This window comes from Lethenteron reissneri, chromosome 14, assembly GCF_015708825.2.
Source record: "Lethenteron reissneri isolate LAM-NWPU_2019-01 chromosome 14, ASM1570882v1, whole genome shotgun sequence".
Classification (NCBI taxonomy): Eukaryota; Metazoa; Chordata; class Hyperoartia; order Petromyzontiformes; family Petromyzontidae; genus Lethenteron; species Lethenteron reissneri.
The window spans coordinates 380,976-403,042 of NC_083792.1; the positions used below are offsets into that span (position 1 = coordinate 380,976).

General features: G+C 50.4%; 1 protein-coding gene across 21 annotated transcripts in view; it reads right to left on the bottom strand.

The window, feature by feature from the left end:
• Positions 1 to 22,067, bottom strand: part of LOC133342210 (spidroin-1-like) — a 194,649-nt gene that overhangs the window by 36,914 nt on the left and 135,668 nt on the right. For 13 of the 21 annotated variants that reach the window (XM_061551195.1, XM_061551192.1, XM_061551194.1 and 10 more), the window contains 2 exons: positions 19,090 to 19,226; positions 4,282 to 7,959 (listed from right to left, as the gene is read on the bottom strand). In XM_061551195.1, the coding sequence (XP_061407179.1) occupies positions 7,767 to 7,959; positions 19,090 to 19,226 (330 nt within the window). In that variant the 3' untranslated portion in view covers positions 4,282 to 7,766. Of the gene's footprint in view, positions 1 to 1,901; positions 9,973 to 11,094; positions 11,467 to 16,731; positions 18,116 to 19,089; positions 19,227 to 22,067 lie in introns of those variants that run through there. The other 8 variants (XM_061551201.1, XM_061551202.1, XM_061551203.1 and 5 more) reach the window with 8 other exon arrangements.

Below are 22,067 nucleotides of genomic sequence, written 5' to 3' on the forward strand. Positions count from 1 at the left end.
GCATCCTTCCAATGCTGCAGAACCGATCCTGTGGTCCAGACTGTGGTGATGATGTAATATAGGGCAGTCTACACACAAACACCACCCTCCCTCATCAGTTCGCTTGGGATATCACGTCTGCCTGGCGCTTTTCCTTTTCGTACTTTCTTAACAGATAATACCTCAGCTAGCCACTCACAGAGGATGGCTACTTCCAATTACAGACAATAACAACAATAACAACACACTCCGCTCACCACTAAGTGGCGGTGACGTCACCAAGGCGCTTGTGCTATGCTAGGTGCACTTTGAGGACACTTGAAGTGTCGAAAGCCTGCTGGCAGGAAATCACGGACGAGACCCAGCGGATGCCATGGGTTGACTGACTGAGGTGGCTGGCAGATGCACCCGCTGTGCTTCCCACTGTGCCAACTCTCTGCGTTTTAGCCACCCATCGCTCCGCACACACAAAGATCCCCCATATAGCCTTTAACAGTCTGTTGGGGCAAGTCCTGTTAGCGAGCACCTGTGAAGGCCGGCACAGCACACAAGGGGGTGGGTGGCCAGCACCACGCCCGGCCAACTTTGTCTCCTGAGTTGCAATATTTACACACTGCACCAGATACTCATTTGAGACTGAGTCCACCGAGGGTAGGCCCAGGACTGGCTCAGATAATCGTCACTGGTGTTGGCCGTGAGTGGGAATCAAACTCGGGTTACTGGGTTCGTAGCACAGCACGCTAACCATTGCACTACCGCTCCCCACACACACACATACGTGTACAGGCTGACAAAGGCTAAAGAAGAGACTTAATTTAGCAGGAGCCTGGAAACAATTGTGGGCCCTGCAAGCCAGCCTGATAAGGAAGCCTCCGCTTTGCCCCCATAAATCCCTTTCAGCGGTAGTTGATAATAATGCACTTCCCTATTAACTCAACAACAAAACGCATGCATACTGTTAACATCGGTCTACAACAACAAAGAATCATGCACGGACATAACAAACACATACAGCATGCGTAACACTCGTGCATTAGCCTGCCAACTGCAAGCAGTTGCAGTAGGGTCCACCTGTGTAACGCTTACTGACCGCGTGACCCCGTTAGCCCATAATGGCCTTGTCGGAGGAATGAGTTAGTGCCTATGAGATGCTGGCTATGCATCTGGGCTTTAGCTACTCAAGTTTTAACCAGATTGTCAAGTCGAGAAACTCTAATGTTCTTTGGCCAATCGCCCGTTATTATTGCACCAAAATAGAACAATACATTTTTTGCTTATTTCTGCCCAGCCCAGCTCTGTGGGCTCAATGCTCTAAATATATACTGAATGACTGGCACGTAGTGAACTGCACTTCAAGGCTTCGCAGCAAGTAGCTCCTGGGTTCGATTCCCGACTTGGGCGTCATTCTATGTGGAGTCAATATGTTCTCTCTCCACCTGGTCTGCATCGGTTTACTCTGGGGTACTCTGGGGTACTCCGTGATACTCCGGGATACTCTGGGGTACTCTGGAGTTCTTTTCCATATCGCTAAAACAAACATAAACATATCATGTAACTGGTACTGGTTCAAAACACATTCAAGTACCGAATATGTATATATGTTGAACTTCTTTCACACCGTACATAGCCAACCGTGAGAATCAAATTGTTACTCAATAGTGACATCACCTCTCGCTGCGAAAACCTGGCAGGACCCTCCTGAAAAAGAGTCTTGAAACTCATTGCAGCTTTGCTCGGTAAATACGTGCAGTAGTAGTAATGGTAGTAATACATGCAGTAGTAGTAGTAATGTGGAGTGGTAGTAGTAGTAATACGTGTCGTAGTAGTAGTAGTGATGTATAGTAGTAATACGCGTAAGAGTAGTAGTAGTAATGTGTAGTAGTAATAAGTGTAGGAGTAGCAGTAGTGTAGTGATTCCAACTGAGTCGCAGACGTTGTTCTTCAGAGGCAACACATTTATTTATAACACGTATACACAAAGGGGTAACTGCCCCTTTTACCAGATCCAGCCGAGGGTGGAAACCACCCAGCTAACTACACTATACATAGGAATTACAGCTACGAAGGGTTGGACCCTCACTCGGGTCCCCGGCGACTTGTTGGTGCCTCTTCAGACGTAGGACGTAGAGCTTCCAGCTGGTAGAACGAAGCAACCCCAGTCCCTCTAAGGGACAGACCTTATATCCTCCCGGGTCAGGGCCAGCTCTGCCCTCGGCCCCGCCCACCTTCATGATCATTCTAGCTCCCTCGAGAGCTCTCCCCGGACACGTGATCACCTCCTAGCCCCCCCACCTGGGGCCCTCTCTGTGGACACTCAGGATCACGTGCCTAGGGGGTCAACCAGTGCCATGGCCCGGGGCAACCCTGTCCCTGGGCTGACACTCTCTCGCTCCCCCTTGTGGGAGCCTGCACTACACTCCATGCGTGATGCCAGCGCTCACCAAGCCCCGCTAGGGCTGGTACTACACCCACCTACGGAGTGTATGCGATGATGGTACATCGCATGCCGTGCTATGCTAGAGCCGGCCTCACACAGCAACACACACGATGCTGTCTGCGACGTAAGTACATCTAACGCCACGGCCCTCCCGGGCCGGCACCATACAGTGACATCCATGATGTCACTACATCAACCTCCCCCCTCGAAGCATTCAGCCGTCCTGGCTGTAAACTCCCCCTCCAAACGAACAAATTAGTGAAATGCAAGAGAAAAAAAAAACACAGTGTGCCTCAACAATAACAAGAACAGCGATAAACACCTCAACCCACCTGTACAAAAATGACACTATCCACAAATGTACAAAACCAGCAGGGAGAAGGATGTAAACCAACAAACTCAAAACAATACCACACAACAAGGAAAACGTGTGAACCCTCGGGATCTCCTCCACCACCACACCTCCCACCTTCACCGTGTAATGACGCTCGTGAGCTCAATAGCGGCCAGGATCAGCCAATAACCTCCACGACTCAACGAGCGCGACAAGCAACTGACAGCGTGGGAGTGTGTGTGTAAGGGGATCACGAAAAACGAGTCTTTGAGCAAGTCCATGATGCCAGGCCCCCAGGGGAGGTGGGCTCGCTCACCCTGGAGGTCCCGCGGGGAATGTACAAATGTTCCGCCGAACCCGGCTCCTCACAGAGAGCAGTAGGCCGCCGGATCGACGGGTCCTCCGCGCTCGAAGCCTGCGAAGCCGGCATGCGCGACCGTTCGAGAGACGTCAGTCGCGCAGCACCTGGGGGCGGAACAGAATCGCTCCGCTGAGGACCAACCTCAGCAGGCACACACCTCGGCTCGTCGGACACATTCGACACTTGACCCCTGCGATATGGAGATGAAACGAATTTGTGCGGTGCGATAAACAGTTTCAGGCAAGAGGGATGCACAAACCAACTCCGCCGACCCAAGCTGATTTAGACACACTGTGGTCGAACAACCGAAACAACATCGACCGGCCCCCTCCAGGGCTGGAGTAACTTAGGCGATGTACCCACCGGCACCTGCGGACAGTGCAACTAGGCCTTGTCCCCAGGTGTCCATTTTTTGGCAAATTGTCGCGACTCGGAATTAACCCTGGAAGCTTCTCGTGCCTCGGAAAGCTTTTGAAGAGTGAAACGAGTCAGAAATCTTGTATTTATACATTTTGGGCGTGGCCTGTAACTGCACATCGATGGGGGGGGGGGGAGTCGTATTCCCTTCCATACATAAAAAAACAATGGTGAGTAGCCGGTGGACGCGTGCGGGGCCATCCTGTAAGCGGCGAGGACCATCGGGATGTGCAAGTCCCAATCGAGTTGTGACTCACTGACCTGGTGGCTCAACATAGAGGTCAGAGTCCTATGTAGCCGTTCAAGCATGTTATCCGTCTGCGGGTGGTACAGCGACGTGCGCACCTTTTTTGTTCACCAACAAAGCGCAGACCTCATGCAGCAATTTATAAGATAAATTCTTGCCCTGATCGGTCAAAAGGCGTTCAGGAGCGCCCTTGTCCATAACATAACCATTGAGGAATGCCTCAGTAATAGTCACAACCGATTTATTAGCGAGCGGCCAGGTGACAGGCCATCGTGAAAATACTCAACCCCCACAAGCAGGTATTTGTTCCCTCGAGCCAATAGAAATCCAGTTTCAGCATGGCCAGCATCTTCTGCACGCCCAGGTGCAAGAGACGCTCAGGCACAGCCCAAACAACCTTGCCTTGGAGGGAAGTGGGGACGACAATGGTATAACGGTGTAGCCCCCTGTATGCCAATGCATGACTCAGCTGCCCCGCAGAATGACCGAGGCGACGCCGCGTCGATCCGTGCCCCCATCAGCTTCCCTCAGACGACGCTGCAATTTGAGTAGCGAAGCGTCTTCTGCCTGAAGGCGTCCCCATTCCTCGTAATCCAAGCCAATGAACGCATCCCGTGCGACCGGACTGGCGCCCGTCCCGCCTGTCGCCGCATCGGCAGATGCCGCAAGAGGAGAAAGCGAGGTCACATCGGTCGGTTTACAGCGCCCGGAACCCGAAAAACATGCAAACCCTCCGGTCGTTGGTAATCGCAACAGGGCATCAGCATTCGTATGACGAGAACCTTTGCGGTATGTGACATGGAACGAGAAGTCCTGCAGGATCTCCAGCCAGCGTGATAATTGGCCTGACGGCTGGTCCACACGCAGCACATATTAGAGCGCTGCATGATCGGAGCGCACCTCAAATCGTCTACTGTACAAGTAGGGGCGATATTGCTGCACAAAAAAGCACAATGGCCAGCAATTCATGGCGCATAACACAGTACCGCTATTCAACCGGAGACAGCATCCTACTGCCGTACGCAACAATGCTATCCACCCTGCGACAAGACGGTTCCAATTCCGGTATTGCTAGCGTCCGTATCAAGGATGAATAGCAATGAAAAATCCGGATAACACAGGGGAGGGGCGTTCACCAATCCATCGCGAATGGCACGAAATGCAGCCTCCTCTTCCTCCCCCCAAAGAAACGCATGACCCTTAGCCGTTAACGCGTGGAGAGGTTTTGCAATTGACGCGAACCTGGCAACGAAACGGCGATAGGATGCAAAGCCAATGAAATTGCGCACCTCACTCACTGAGGTGGGGGTCGGCCAAGTTCGGACGTACGCAGTTTTCTCCGGGTCGGTCGCAATACCCGATACGTTAACAATGTGGCCAAGATACCGAACCAATTTCTGGAGGTGACATTTCTGAGGTTTAAATTCAAGGTTAGCCGCATGTATTTTGAGGAAGACAGCACGCAGGCGGACCAAGTGGTCATCGAAAGTGCGGCTGAAGACGATTACATCGTCGAGATATATCAAACACGAGTCCCACTGGAGACCCGCCAGGACCAGTTCTATCAAACGTTGGAATGTGGCTGGCGCAGAATGAAGCCCCATAGGAAGCCGATTAAATTCGAACAATCCTGAGGCGTACGAAAAGCTGTCTTAGGTTTAGAAGCATTGTCAAGCGGCAACTGCCAGAAGCCGGATAGGAGATCGAGGGTAGAAAAGAAACGTGCCCCCACCAACGTGTCAAGCCAATCATAAATGCGAGGCAAGGGATACGCATCCGCAACAGAAACCTTATTAAGATTTCAAAAATCAACGCAAAATCGTAAGCTACCATTGTGCTTCTTCACAAGCACAATAGGAGCTCCCCAGGGACTGGTGGATGATGAGATGATGTCTGCGGCCAACATATCATCAAACCGCCAGCTGAACATGTTCCTTCTCCGCAGGGCTCAGCCGGTAGAGATTCTGCCGGATAGGGGCCGCGTCGCCCGTATCAATGTGGTGACTCGAGAGCGTCGTGCATCCAATATAAAATTTTCCCCTGCTAAAAATATCCGAAAATTCACACAAGAACACCCGCAGCTTCCCTATCTGGTCCGTGGACAAAGCGCCACTCTCAGCACGTAGTTTGTTTATCCAACCTTTATCCACGTCCCGGGTTTGTCGTGTGCAAAACTCAGCACCCACATTCCCGACGACGCCCCCTTCCGGACGCACCGGCGACGCATGAGCCAACACAGTACCCTCCTGGATGACCGTGGTGTCCAACCCAGCATTAAGAACCTGAATAAAAGGTTCCTGGTCGTTGGACACTAAAGTCAGTCCAAACTGACCTTAGAAACTTCATAGCCCCCAAATCGAGAAGCTTCCTTAAGCAGAGGGGAACTAACATCTGCGCGCCGGGGAGAATTCTGACCGTTCGGCGCGCGAGCACCTGCACCGTAGCGTTGGCCGTACACAAACGGGTGGGTGAAGGCAAAAATTACATATGACGGCCGGTCAATGCGGATTTTCAAAGGCATCCTTCCAAAGAAATCGGTTCCAAGTAAACATGGAACAGCCAGGAACGTGGAGACAATGAATATGTCCCGACAATGTAACATCAGCGATGCGCACCTCGGCCATTATCCAACCAATAATACTCAATGAGCCGCTGTTAGCGGCGAACCACGGTGCTTCAACACTTAGGGGGCAAAATATTGTAGATCAATTCCGAGATGATAGTTGCCGACACACCCGTGTCAACAAGCATCCTTATTTCCACACCCTCAATAAACCCAAGCACGGCAGATGAACCTGCGGCTGCAGCCACCACTCGATGGGCCAGCTCCGATTACTGATCCGGTTGGAGCGGACGAAACTCACGATCACGCATAGGACCCTCCCGTACTGAAGCGCGACCGGGAAGTGAACCGAAATGCCTAGATGGGCGAGGTGAAGCCAGGGGTCGAGTGTGGAGTGTGTCGCGACTCGCCTTAGGGTGTAGGGAAGCATAGGATGGCGGCGATGCTGGGAGGCACCGTTGTGGTACGCGGCAGCCCGATGACACGTGCCCCAGCAGGCTGCAATTGTAGCAGGTAACACGGCCACCTCCGGAACGAGACGACGACCTTGGTCACCGCTGCTCGTCTGTCCGTCGCGCCCCACCATCACGCCGGTCGACTCCACCCCGAGTCGATGCGCATGCCGAAACAGGCTCCGCTCCAACAGGTGGCCCCGGCTCCTGCGCCCTGTCCCGTTGTAGAAGTTGCTGGGCTTGGATGAACTCAGCAATCTTGAGAGACGAGATGTCATCATCTTCGGCTGGAAGAATGGTGTGGAAGACATTCACCAAGGCCAGCAGTCTCGCGAGGACCAACGCGTCGATACCATCGTAGTCCATTTTCAGGAAGGCGGCTTTCGCTAGCGCCAAAAGCGCATTACGGAAGGCGAGGGCTGACTCGGTTTCCCCCTTCCGTCGCGTGGCGAACTTGTGGCACGTATTCACCGGAGGCTGGTAGATTTATGCCATCTGGTCGAAAGCCTGAGTAAGGGTAGACATCTCCAGCGGCGGGATGGCGAGAAACGCCGCAAGGGCGTTGTCGTCGAGGGCGGCAGGCAACGCCTACAGCGCCTCCGTCCATCCCGCAAAGTCGGCGATCGTGAGGAACCGCCGCTTGAAGGCCACCCAGTCGCCACTGGTAGCCGCAAACTCTTTAATAAAAGGAAGCCGACGGTGGAGAGCTGGGATGTCCATCGGCAGCGACGGCGTGTCTTCAAGTTTGGCGGGCTGCGCGCTCCGCGCCGGCGACTAAATGGCGGCCAAATACGCGGGCTGCACAGACGAATTTCCCACCTGCTGCGAAATGGCGGTGGAGTCGTCGTCCATGAGCGGCATCGCCGCTCCCTCCTTCACCGGCGAGACCGTGGGACTGATCTCCGTGAGAAGCGAAGCCGCAGCATTGAGGAGCCCTGCGAGGCGACCGTGCGCCTCCCGGAGGGACAGCGAAGCATCACGCGCCCAGATGGCGCTCTGCTCCGCTGGCAGCGTCTCCCCCGCATCCTCCAGAGTTGTAAGCGGCACGAGGTCCTCTTCCTCGTTGTCTGACGTCCTGGTATGTGGTCTGCGACGTGTAGACGTAGTCTACCGCTAGCTGTATAGACTTGCGTGTTGGCCACTTCCGACACCAGTTGTAGTGAGTCCAACTGAGTCGCAGACGTTATTCATTTATTCGTAACACTGTATATACAAAGGGGGAACTGCCTCTTTACCAGATACAGCTTAGGGTAGTGACCACCCAGCTAACTACACTATACATAGGACTTACACAGCTACGAAGGATCGGACCCTCACTTGGGTCCCCGGCCATGTGTTGGTGCCTCTTCAGACATAGGACGTAGAATGTAGAGCTTCCAGCTTGTAGAACGAAGCGACCCCGGTCCCTCTCAGGGACCCACCTTATATCCTCCCAGGTCGGGGCCGGCTCCGCCCTCAGGCCCTGCCCACCTTCGCGAGCATTCCCGCTCCCTCTTGATCCCTCTCGAGAGTTCTCCCCGGACACGTGATGACCCCCTAGCCCCCCCCTACCTGGGGCCCTCTCTGTGGACACTCCGGAGCACGTGCCTACGCTACGGGGTCAACCAGACTGCCATGGCCCGGGGCAACCCTGTCCCTGGACTGACACTCTCCCACTCCCCCTTGAGGGAGCCCGCACTACACGCCATGCGTGGTGCCCACGCTATCCCAGCGCTCACCAAGCCCCGCGAAGGCTGGTACTACACCCACCTACGGTGGTGTGCGCGATGACGGTGCATCGCACGCCGTGCTATGTTAGAGGCGGCCTCAAACAGCAACACACACGGTGCTGTCCGCGACTTAAGTACATTGCATGCCACGGCCTTCCCGGGCTAGCACCATACAGTAACATCCCCGATGTCACTACAGTAGTAATACGTGTAGGAGTAGTAGTAGTAATGTGTATTAGTAGTATTAATACGAGTCGTAGTAGTAGTCGTAGTGATGATGATACCACCACAGGGCGCTGCACCCTCAGTGGTGTACGTCACAATTCTCAGCCTCGCGGTCCCATGGTGATAACAGCTCCATTGGAAAATAATTCAAACGATGTTACAAACATCAAAATATACACAACAGCCAAAAATCCTAACAAGCTGTTATTAAAAAAAAACATTACAAAGCAAATAAACTCAACAAAAACATTTTTTTTACTTTTTCTGATTACTAAAAAAACGATTAATGCCATTTATTTCGAGACATCTAAATCTTAAATGAAAATAACCATGCTTGCAGGAACGGCCAATGAAAGAAAACGCAATCACCACTCAAAACGAAGACTCAAGTCGCCAGCAATGATTGGCAGTGGAAATGAGATTTGTAAAGTTGGCAGGATTTATCGCTGCTGGGAGACGGATGTTGCCTTCACAAGTTTATTTGCGAGTTAATTATATTTCTTTCCTTGTTTCGACCATCTGAATTGCATCTGTAATTACACTGTGTAACATTTTTTTTGTTCCTGGGTAGTAAGTGTTATTTCCTAATTACTTATGCCTCAAAAGTACAGAAAATTGCTATTATTCCCCACAAATTTTGCTTTTGTGACCAGGACACAGTGACATTTTGAAATTTATCGATTTTCAATGAGAAAATGGACGAATTTGTGTCTTTTCGTTCACGTAAACTCAGATTAAAAACAACATATGAATAAAAATTAACATGTATTTGTATTAAAGTAATACAAACATTACTACGAAAAATTTTTGGGGGCTGATTCGTCAAAGTGATTTACAATCGTAAATCTCGAAAAACTACTCACTTCTAAATCTTTTGTAGTCATTTTTATATTACTCTAGTATAAATACATGTTGATTTTTATTCATGTTGTTTTTTCTGACTTTATGTGAATGGAAAGACACAAATTCGCTAGTTTTCTCATTGAAAATAGATACATTTCAAAATATCACTGTCCTGGTCACAAAAGCAAAGTTTGTGGGGAATAATAGCCATTTTCTATACTTTTTAGGCATAAGCAATTACGAAATAACACTACAGAGGAACAAAAATTGTGTTACATAGTGTTATTTCCCATCTCGCGTGCGATATAGTAGCATAGCGTTTGTACTTGACGTATCATCGTATCGCTTGGAAGCCCATCACCACGGCCTGCACCGAAGAGGCCCCGCATCGTGCAGTACCAAGAGCTGCAGCCATAAGAGGTTTTTTTTTTAGTTAGATCACGTAAATATATAAATGTGTCATTAAAACCTGCCACCACCTTACTCAGCCAACTCGTAAGGGTTGTCACGTAAACAAAACATGCCAAATTGTCACTCGTATAGCACACCGGTGTGTTGTAGAGACAAGCCACAACATTTACAATCTGAGTACAACGTTTCACCAGTAATTACAACTAGCTTCCTCAGGCGACAGCCAGCTGCAGCCAGTCCAGCAGCGCTTGTTTAACCACAGGTTACATACCCTGCTGATGAGAGTCAGAGAAGTCGAAACCGGCCCGGAGTTTGTTCGCTTTGGACAACATCGGTCGGTAAGATGAAAAGGCTGGCGGACCCATGGTGAAGCAGCCCTCCCGAGTGTTCATTTTGTACTCGGACTGTTGTGCAGCTCTAGCAATCGGCTCCGTGTGTTACAGACGGACGTAAAATCCGGGCCGATAACCGGACTCAGCTACATGTGACACTGAGGACCGCGTGTGTGGTGCATGACTGGCACACGAGCCCACCGTCACCCCTCTGCAACCACGACAATGTGAGGGCGCGACGGCGAATCGTCAACCACACGTTCAAGCCGACCAGATATTTGCATAAATGCCCACATGAAGAAAATGGAAGACTCAAATAGCCAATAAAAACCAAGTGACCAATATTTCCAGATTTAGTTTTTAGCACCTGTAAAGCACAGCCATTGAAACGTAAACAAAGCACACACACACACATGGCTGAATCTTCCTGTCACACTTGGGATCGAGTGCCAAACTGCTCCCTCACTGCACCGGGCAAAATTTAGACTAGAACAGCAGTCAGGGTGATCGAGCACTCACCGATTCGCTCCAGTTACGCATTCACTGGTGGTCAGTCGCCTCCCTATCACTCTTCTATCGTAACTACCACTATGGTTGCTGTCCCTGTGAACTTCACTCGTTAATTCCTCATATTTTGAAGACTCGGTCTACCAGACTGTGTCATCTCATCCACACTGTGTTCAACCAATACACTGCAGATCACAACAGCACAGTCCCACTCACCCACCCACCCACCCAATCACCCACCCACCCAATCACCCACGCACCCGATCAGCCACCCACCCACTCACCCAATATCAATACCCGCCATTCGCCACTCAGTGATGGTGACGTCACCACGGTGCCTGTGCCAGGCCAGGTGCACTTCGAGGCCACGTGAAGTGTCCAAGGCTCGCTGACAGGTCACAGGACAGACCCAGTTGCCATGGGTTAACTGACTGAGATGACTGGGAGATGCACCAGCTGTGCCCCCCCTACACACACACTTACTCGCTACACTGCAGATTACCTCACTTCCCTCGTTCTTCTCATGCATTGCTCCATTACCAAAATCCTCTAACCTTGCTCAATTCAAGATATGTATTCACTCTTCATTACAAAGTTGGTGGTGCTGTTTGTTGCTGGCTGCTTGACTTGTTGGGCTTTTGCTCAGCACCTGTGTTTAAAATAAATAAATATATACAGGGTGGCCCCAAAGTCAGGACACATAGGGTTATATTAATTTTTATTTAAAAACTGACTTCTATTAACATCAATTCATGCATATGTTCTCTTTTGAAATAAATTTAGGACTTATTTTAACATTGGTGTAATCTTTGAACATGCATCAATTATGTTTTATCTGCATACAGGGGTTTTGAATGAGTTTTGTAAACAATAGACTTGAGGTTACCACACAGGAAAAATAAATATTAATAATGTTAACAGATCAAATATTAACTAAATGAATAAACAATTTAAATATTTAATGCTAGTGTTAAAATAAACGAAATAACCCTTTGTGTCCTGACTTTTGGGCCACCCTATATAAAAAAATACGTGACTAGAGTTTGGTGGTACAAATTAACTACAATACCTAGTCAAGGAGCATAAACCATCATCATGCAAACTCCGATCATCCTCACAGTGGCTTCTGGCTGGTCATCGAACAAAGACGGTTACTGTATCGCGCGTTTACAGATGCGCTTCTGCGGCCGTCTGGAATGCTCTTCCTTCCGATATTCGGAAGTCACTGGAGCTATGCACTTTTAAATCTAGATTGACAACCTCATTTCTTTAGATCTTCTTTTTGTGTTTAGTTTGTTGTCCTTCCCCCGTACCTCGAGTAAGCACGGCTGGCTATGTACAGTTCGAAGGAAGTTCAACATACGTACTGTATATACAGACATGACGGGGTGGCTGGGTGGAGTGTGTAACCGTGTCAACCGCTGAGATCCCGTGCTTCGAACCGATCATATCGTCCACGATAGTCACAAATAATTAAGGAAAACAACGTAATCATTATTATTACTAGTATCATACCACATGTTTACCCAGCCAAGCCTCACCGCGTCTCAAGACTCTTATCTCAGGAAGGTCTTTCCAAGTTTCTACAGCAGGGGGCGATGTCGCTGCTGCGTGTGATTCCAAATGAGTAATTTGCACGTTATTTTCAGCATTTGGGGTACTTTGGTCAATACTAAATACATGGTATGTGAGGTTATGTTAGCAATGTGTAGTACACCGGATAATCCGAAAGGAAACCCATCAGAACAGGGGAAGAGGACATACAATTGGATAGGCACGGGCATTAGCACAGTGCCACCCTGCCTGTCTGCCGTCCTTTGCAAGATTACAAATTAAAATAAATGCATAATAGCCACCGACGTGGAAGACGACAGGATATCACACTCTGTCAGAAATATGTTTTGGGGAAAAATAAATCCTGCTGCACGAAGCCCAGGCTGGGCGAATTAATCCCCAAACCCATACAAGTTGCTGCCCGGATACAAATACTATGCTCTCAACGCAACGTGGGATAAAAATACTATGCTCTCAAAACAACGTGGGATACAAATACTATGTTCTCAGCGCAACATGGGCTGCAGCCGTCATTGCTTGGTGGAGTTGGTGAGGCAGGAGGTGGTGGCAGTGGTGGGGCTGGTGGCGGTGGTGGAGCTGGTGGGGCTGGTGGTGGGCCTGGTGGTGGTGGGCCTGGTGGTGGTAGTGGTCATAGGGCTGGTCGTGGTGGTAGGGTTGGTGGTCGTGCTGGTGGTGGGGCTGATGGTGGTGGTGGGGTTGGTGGTGGTGTTGGTGTGGTAGGGCTGGTGGTGGTGGGGCTGGTGGTGGGGCTGGTGGTGGTGTGGTGATAGGGCTGGTGGTCGTGGTGGGGCTGGTGGTGGGGCTGATGGTGGTGGTGCTGGGGCTGGGGGTGGCGAGGCACGCGAGGGATTGTAGGAAGCGCTGGCGGGAACCGTGGAGCTGGGCGGAATATTTTTCGAACGACTGCTCCGTGAATGCCGACCTCTTTTTCCATTGCCTCACACTGCTGGCTCTGACGGTGGAGATTCCTTGCAGCCTGCAGCTGTCAGTGCCTCATCCGTCCCCTATTGGCGGACGTCGTGTGTGTGTGTGCGTGTTTCTCTGTGCATATGTTTCTGTGTGTTTCTGTGCGTGTTTGTCCGTGTGTGAATGTGTGTATGTGTGTATGTATGTGTGTACTGGCCTTCATAGATGCTCCGCTAACAGTACTTGCCCCAAGTCTGTTTAGGCTAAACCGGGGATCTTTGTCTTTGTGTGTTTTATGTGTCTTTGTGTGCGTATCACTGTGTGCGAGTGTGTGTGTATTTCTCTATTGTCCGTTTCTGCGTTTTTCTCTTTGTTTCTCTGCGTTTCCTATTTGTATACAGTATGTGCATGTGTAGTGGCATCTGCATGGAGTGCGCTAGCGTGTGTCCATGTGTGTGCGAATAAATACGCGTGCGTGTGTTAGTGTATGCAAGGAGTGTGTGATGGCGTGTTTGTGTACATAGAGTGGGGAGCGGTAGTGTAGCGGTTAGCACACTGCACTCTCAATCCGCCCACCTGAGTTCGATTTTCGCTCAGTCAACAACAGTGACGATTATCTGAACCGGTCTTGGGCCTCCTCTAGGTCGACTCAACCTCAATTGAGTACCTGGTTCAGTGTGTAAACATCACCTCTGGGGAGACAAAGGCGGCCGGGCGAGGTACTGGCCACCCACCCCCTCGTGTGCCGTGTCAGCCTTCATAGGTGCTCGCTAACAGCCCTTGCTCCAACAATCTGTAAAGGCTATACGGGGGATCTTTATATTTGTTAAGTATATGTGTTTTGATGTGGGGAGCAGCGGTGTAGTGGTTAGGGCACTTTGCTATGACTCCAGTGACTTAAATTCAATTCGCGCTCAGGGCCAACATGATAACTGAATTTGTTCCTGGACCTCCCCAAGATTGACCCAGTCTTAAGTACATGGTGAGGTGTATAATCATCAGCACTGGAGGTCAAGGCAGCCCAGCGTGGTCCTAGCCACACCATCTCCGGTTCAGATAACTGTCACTGGTGTTGACTGTGAGCGGGAATCAAACTCGGGTCGCCGGGTTCATAGTGCGATGCGCGATCTGCTACTGGACTACCGATCCCCACATGTATACACACATTGACAAAAAAATGAACATACACACACATTGACACACGAGGGAGGAGCCGTGTGCTAAGCGTGTTCCGGGAGCTGCTCTCTCACCGTCTCTCAAGGTCATCTATCCCTGACCTCCGGCTACCTTCTCCACTTTGAATGTGCCAGGGGGCTGTCCCTGCATAAAGGGATTCCTCGGGGGCCCTGAAACCGTGAGTCCTTAATATCATCGAGAAGACTTGGCAAAGGAAAAAAGAGCAAGGGTAGGTGACTGCAGTGGTTAAATGTAAATGGAGTTGCGTGCATTTGCTGTAGAAAGGAAAGGGTGAAGTAGAAATGAAGACATCATTCTCAGACAAACATGGAAGCTGCCAACAATGGGAAAAAAAATAAGGAAAACCCGTCAATGTTTTAGCTTAAAACATAGAGGGACAACGATGTAAGGAGCAACACGTGAAGAGACTTTGATACTTCCGGAATGACTGACCTGCCTTGGGTACGTTAAACAGAATGTAGATGATGTGATTATTATTATTTTGCTTGTTTACCCACGGTGGCTTTATTTTGGTGATTTCGAAAAGTGTATTGGTTTAGCCATGTTTGTTTGTTGTAGTACAGAGTTAGACTGATGGCCTTAATCTAAGTTGTCTTGTGGTTGTTGTTGTTGTTTTACTTGCATCCCACTGGGATTTTTGCACACAGCGTTGGTGTACGGTGTTTTTTCTGCAATATTTTTGCTGTCTTTTCTTGGATTTTCTGTTTGCACTTAGTCACATATTCACTTTAAGATGTTTTTTGTTCATGTTTTTGTTTTTTGTTTGTTGCGGTTGCACCCGATTCAAGAGCTGAATGGCTCACAGGGCTATACCTAATAAATGAACTTGAAAGCCTCACTGAGTCCCCGACTCTTTCACGAGGGCCCTGCCAGATTCTTACACAAGGGGGCGATGTTGCTGTTGTGCAATTACATTTGAATAATTTGCAGGTAATTTTTCGGCATTGGGATGTTTGGCCAATACCGGTAACAATGTGTGTGGGGAGTGGTAGTATAACGGTTGGCACGCTGCGCTACGAACCTGAGTTCGATTCCTGCTCACGGCCAACACCTTCGACAATTATCTGAACCGGTACTGGGCCTCCCCTAGGTCGACTCAGCCTCAAATGAGTACCTGATGCGGTGTGTAAACATCGGCACTCGAGACATAAAGACAGAGAGTGTGGTGCTGGCCACCCACCCTCTCGTGTGCCGTGCCAGCCTTCATAGATGCTCACTAACATCACTTGCTCCAACAGTCTATTACAGGCTATACGGTGGGTCTTTGTTTTTGTGGTTCGCGACGAGATGAAACTGAGGAACCCGGAGCAAACCCATGCAGAAGAACAGAGTGGTATTTCACCGACGCGATGCTGCACTTTCACTTTCGACTTTGTACAAACCAACACATCAAGTACTCATTTAACAACCACATCAAAGTACTCACTTAAAGCTAAATCTACCGAGAGGAAGCCCAAGCCAGGTTCTGATACCATGTGCCACTGTGATCTACATGGCAAGAAATTGAGCCCAGATCAAAAGGTGCTTAGCATGTGTTAAATATTATGACACATATAACTACAAAGTTACACACTGTCTGCATCCACGTCCACACACACGCCTACACACACCTCTGTATTCACACACGTCTGCATACAACAACAACAACCGCCATTCACCACTAAGTGGCGGTGACGTCACCACGACGCTTGTGCCAGGCCATGTGCACCTTGAGGCCACGTGAAGTGTCGAACGCCCGCTGGTAGGAGGTCACGGGGCAGACTGAGATGACCGAGATCACTGGCTGATGCACCGCCTGTGCCCCCTACTGTGCCAACTTGCTGTGCTTTAGCCACCCGGCGCTCCGCTCATTGTTGTGAGCGTCGCTCCTCCGCCCTCCGTTGTTGCTGGAGGGCGACTGCCTCCAACTGCCCAGTAGCGTCCTTCACGAGCATCCTCTACAGAGGCCTATCTTGACACCGCTGGTACCAGTCATCGGCAAGTCCACTCAGCTCCACGTCCTCCTGTACCACATCACTCCATCTCTTCTCTAGCCCGTGCCGCGCCCGTTTAGCCCCCTCGATCCGGCCGAACAAAAGCTGTTTCGGCATGCGGTGGCTGGGCATGCGGGCTACATGACCCAGCCAACGCAGCCTTGCCTGCCGGAGGAGCTCACCGATGGGACTTTGCCCAGATCTTTCAAGGATTTGTGAGCTCCTCACACAATCCAGTCTGATTAAATCCAGGATGGATCGTAGGCAGGCCAGCCTATATGTTTCCAACCGGCGAAGATGCTCCATTAAGGGCGTCCACGTTTCGCAAGCGTAGAGATGGGAGGGAATGACTGTGGCCGAGAAGACTTGAAGCTTCGTGCGGAGCGACAGACCAGGTAGCTTCCACACAGCGTTACGCAACCAATGAAAAGATATTGCCGCTCGACTGATTCGGAGTGAGACCTCTGCTATTAAACTGGAGCTGGTCTGCATACACACACGACCACACACACACGTCTGTATACACATACACACGTCCACACACACATACACACACTCCCCTCCCCCGCTGCCCCCACCTCCTGGAGGCCGCAGGCAGCAGCCTTGCCTTACCCGGGCGCTTCACGGGCGCCGTATGGAGCCTGTTGGTTACTTAGCAACTGCGCTGATGCAAGCGCCAATCGTCGCCGTGGTTACCACATTATCGCTGCGGCGACTACACCCACGTTAACCCTTGGACTGCAAGACGCGGAATGCCAGGAAGGGAGAGAGGGAGACGCGGAGAGAGGGGCGAGCGGGATACAGAGACAGAAGGGAGAAAGGGAGGGAGAGATGGCAAGAGAATAGAACTAGAGCAGAGGACAGAGGAGAAAAAATTAACCCGTAAAAACAAAGTTTTTCACTCTAAATCCTTTATATGCGTGGTGGCTAGAGTCCTCTCGTCCTCTGGCTTGAGATGGCTGCCACCTATGGGTCAGATGATTGTCTGCCAGCATTAAGCAATTGGTAATTAAATATTTTAAAAAATTTCCCTAAACAGTGAAAATTAATTGTCACGCACAACGAGTCTGTGTGGAAAATGTCAGCTCGATTGGATCACGGGAAGTGGGTTAAAAAACGACCGAAAGATTTGCACGGTCGTAAGCAAGCAAGCAAGCACGCAAGCACGCAAGCACGCAAGCAAGCAAGCAAGCGAACTTAAAATAAAGGATTTAAAAAGGAGAGGGAGGAAAGGAGGAGATGTGGGAGAAGAGGAGACCAAGACAGGAGAAGAGAAAGAGGGAGACTTAAGAGAAAGAAGTAAAATCAAGTCGATGGAGTGAGATTAATGAGAAAGGAGGGAAAGAAGAGAGTGCAGTGAGGGAGAGAAGGGGAGGACGAGGGGAGTGGAATGGTGGGAAGCGCTGGGTAAACGGGGGGCTTCGCACCAAACGGAGCATTGAAAATCAGAACGTCAAAAAACGAGAGAGACCAGAGCCACAGCATCCATGAGCAGGCAATGGACGCTTCACCTCTCAATTTCCAACTCTGGCCATGAGCGCTCCCAAGTCACCGGAACATTCTGAGCTCATTGACGTCCTGTGCGGAGCCCCACTCCGCACTGCGTGTGGCGTCCTCTGCAGTGCGACTGCTCCCCTGAGCGCGTTACTGCACATGAGCCAAGTGGAGTCTCATCATGGCCGTGTAAATGTACAGAACCCTCGTCTCATCCAATACAGAACCCACGTCTCATCCAATACAGAACCCTCTCTCATCCAATACAGAACCCTCTCTCATCCAATACAGAACCCACGTCTCATCCAATACAGAACCCTCTCTCATCCAATACAGAACCCACGTCTCATCCAATACAGAACCCACGTCTCATCCAATACAGAACCCACGTCTCATCCAATACAGAACCCACGTCTCATCCAATACAGAACCCTCTCTCATCCAATACAGAACCCACGTCTCATCCAATACAGAACCCTCGTCTCATCCAATACAGAACCCACGTCTCATCCAACACAGAACCCACGTCTCATCCAATACAGAACCCACGTCTCATCCAATACAGAACCCACGTCTCATCCAATACAGAACCTGTGTCATATCAATACACCCCCATTCCTCATCTGATACAGGATCCTCGTCTTGTCCGATAGTGAAAACTCGGTCTCGTTTGTGATAGAACACTTGCTCGATCAGATACACAACTCTTTTATCATTTCATGTATTATCAGATGCACAACACTTGTCTCATGTGATGCAGAAGACGTTCTGTCTCATCTGGTCCATGGCCTCTCTGTTCCAGAATTATGTAAACGTCCAGTAATTCATAGGATTGACTAAATATTCAATGTGAGTCATTGACCGCCTTGTTCATAGACAGCTGCGTGCGGTGTTTGATAGTGGTATGCAGATAAAGGGTAGAGTGGTGGCTCAGTGTGAGTGCTCTAACACAACGAACCCGGTCACCACTGTGACACGGGGGACACGGTGACACGGGGATATGGTGACAGGGAGACAGGAAAAGATGGTCAAGGGGAAGACAGTCATGTGGTAACATGGTAACATCGTGACATGGGGACCCGGGAAGACGGAGACACAGGGACGCGGGGACACAGGCTATGCCTCACCTGGCGAGTGGTGGTGGGGAGTCTGGCGGCGTATGGAAGACGTGTGAGTAGGACTGGTAGGGTGTCTTGCGCAGGGCCTGCAGCAGGCTGGGCCGGTACTCGGGGTCAATGCACCACAGGGAACCCTTGCCAATGCCCTGTAAGCACGCACACACACATGCACACATATACCCGCACGCATGTATAAGAAAACACATATAGAGACATGAAATGAACCCTTGTCACATCCGATACAGAACCCTGGTCTCATCCAATACAGAACCCTGGTCTCATCTGATACAAAAACCTGGTCTCATCCGAGATAGACCCCTGGTGTCATCCGATACAGAACCCTGGTCTCACCCGATACAAAACCCTGGTATCATCCGATACAGAACCCTGGCATCAGCCGATACAGAACCCTGGTCTCATCCAATACAGAACCCTGGTCTCATCCGATATAAAACCCTGGTCTCACCCAATACAGAACCCTGGTCTCACCCGATAGAAAACCCTGGTATCATCCGATACCGAACCCTGGCATCAGCCGATACAGAACCCTGGGGCTCATGCGATACAGAACCTTGGTCTCATGCGATACAGAACTTTGGTCTCATCTGATACAGACACACACATTTGATCCAGAAGGCAGGTAAAACAGACCAGTGCACTGTGGTATGCATACACACCACATCATGCATGCATCCATGCATTTAAAACTGAGTCAATCTAAAGGAGGCCCATGACAGGTTCAGATACCACTTGCCACTGATGAGATAACACATTTGCATCCACATGATGCATGCTGCTCATAATGTGTGGACGCGTACGGTGACGTTAACAAGCGAATTACTCCATAATATGTACACGTTGGTTGCATGTCTGCTGCACCTATGCTATCGTTTCAAGTGCTGGTTAAGTCGATATTATAATTGGTGTTATCAGTTTTATCGGTATTGAGCTATCAAGAGCCACGGCACGCCGGGATGAAGATCGGCCATTGGCTCCAGAACTCCTAGAGTTGGCACTGCCTCGTGTCATTACGCCAAGCGAGCCGACACCGACGAACTAGTTCTGTTGCAGCCACTTCAGTAGGCCTCTTTAGCCATAACCAGGGCAGAGTGATTTGCTTCATGTAAGTCGCCCGTTGCGCTTCAGCAGATCCGAGCCATGAGAGCAGGGTTGGCCAAATTGCGCAAACAAACAAAATGAAACCAAGACAGGTTGAGATGGGGGCTGAGATGGAACCATAAATTCAGTGCGCACAAGAACCGGTCTAATGATGATGTCATGGCGGTTAGAGGCCTGCGTTCAATCCAACCGGCTGGCTCAACGGCTCTGACACAGCCATTATGCACCTCTCGGCCACCGCACCTCCAAATTGGTGTGTTAACCCCAACGCAGAGAGAGAGATAACGCACCTCAAGGGGCCCCCTGCCTGATTAAACCCGAGGGGAATCGAATTGAGGTCACAAAATACAGGACTCCCTCTTGGGGCCCTTCACGTAGGGATCCGTTGCTCTTGGGTCAAAGCCACAAAGGGCTCACGTGAGACATTCAAACACCCCCACACATTTGGTTTCTCCCTTAATTCCACCCGGGCCATGCTTGAGGCCCAGCCTCAATGAAGCCGTACAGGACGCGGAGCAGCCCCCCCCCCCCCCCCATCAAAGGGGGCAGGGGGTGCCGTCTCAAGCTGGGAGCTGCGCCTTACGGAGGCGCTCCCCACTGTAGTACCGTCCCTCTCGGGCCGTCGTGACAGCACGGGGGGGGGGGTCCACAAGCAGCGCATCTCACTCCGAGATCGCCGCATCTCACTCCGAGATCGCCGCTGGGCTATTTGTCATTTAAGCAATCTATGTGTAATTTTGTGTTAGATTTTGTGTTAGATCGCACATGGATCTGGCAAAAATTAAATTCGTGTCCAAGGGTCCGAGAGATGCCCGATGCAGTTTCAAGCGAAGCGTCGCATTATCTAATCGCTAGCTGTGGCTGTGAAAGTCGCTCTCCTGCCTCACCAGTGGGCGAGCTGAAACAATAAGAACGGGTGAGTAGTTAAAGCGCTTTGTCCGCCACGTGCAATTTTTATTTGTTTGGCTTTGTCGGGTGGTGGAGGGTCTTACGACATAAATTTGACCAGATCGTTACTTGCATTTAGTAAATATGCGCTTTTTGCATTCAAGCTGCAATGGTGAAATCTCACCGATTGAGAATGTAGAGTTCACCATGTCCTAGCCACACTACTGGACATGTGACGCAATGAGCCGAAAAATCATCGTTGCCACAACTCCTACAGGTGGCGGGAGCCTCACAGTGTCACACCAGGGGACCGCCATGGAACACCACATACCACAGAAGCAACTCAACAGGAGCCACTGGCAACACCAAAAAAATGTCATTGTCAAAGCAACAAATTTTATTGAAAAATACGTTAGCGTATAACGTATTGCGAACCAAAGCCGCGATACCCAGGCTCTGTTGGCGGTGAATGGCATCCGATTCATTCTCACAAGCTCCAACCCAACTGTGCAGTCAGCGTCAGAGCAAGTGGTGTGGAAGCGTCCCTTTGTCGGCGGTCACCTTGCGGCATCTAAACCTCACGTCGGCACGCCAGCCAGTGACCCCAGTGGACGAAGCCACGGGACTCCTGGCTCTGGAAGGGCTCACTTCACTCGGTCCCACTCATGTGGCACTAAGCAGCTGCTCCTTCACTCTCGATAAAAAACGGGTTCGCCGCTTGTCGCTCATCGGATATATATTTATATTTACAAATGTGAATGCGCTGAGCTGGGCTAGGGGGCTGTATTAAGTGGCTTGGTGGGCGAGAGAACTGTGGGCTGATCGAAGGGTAAAGAACCAATTATCATATTTTTACTGGCAAATGAGGTCCCCATAGTGTAGATGCTTGCCCCGAGCTCTCATACTCTGATGGTGCATTGTCCTTGAGTTGTGCGCCTTTTGGCGTCATCTGGTCCAACCCATATGAGACTAGGCTCGAA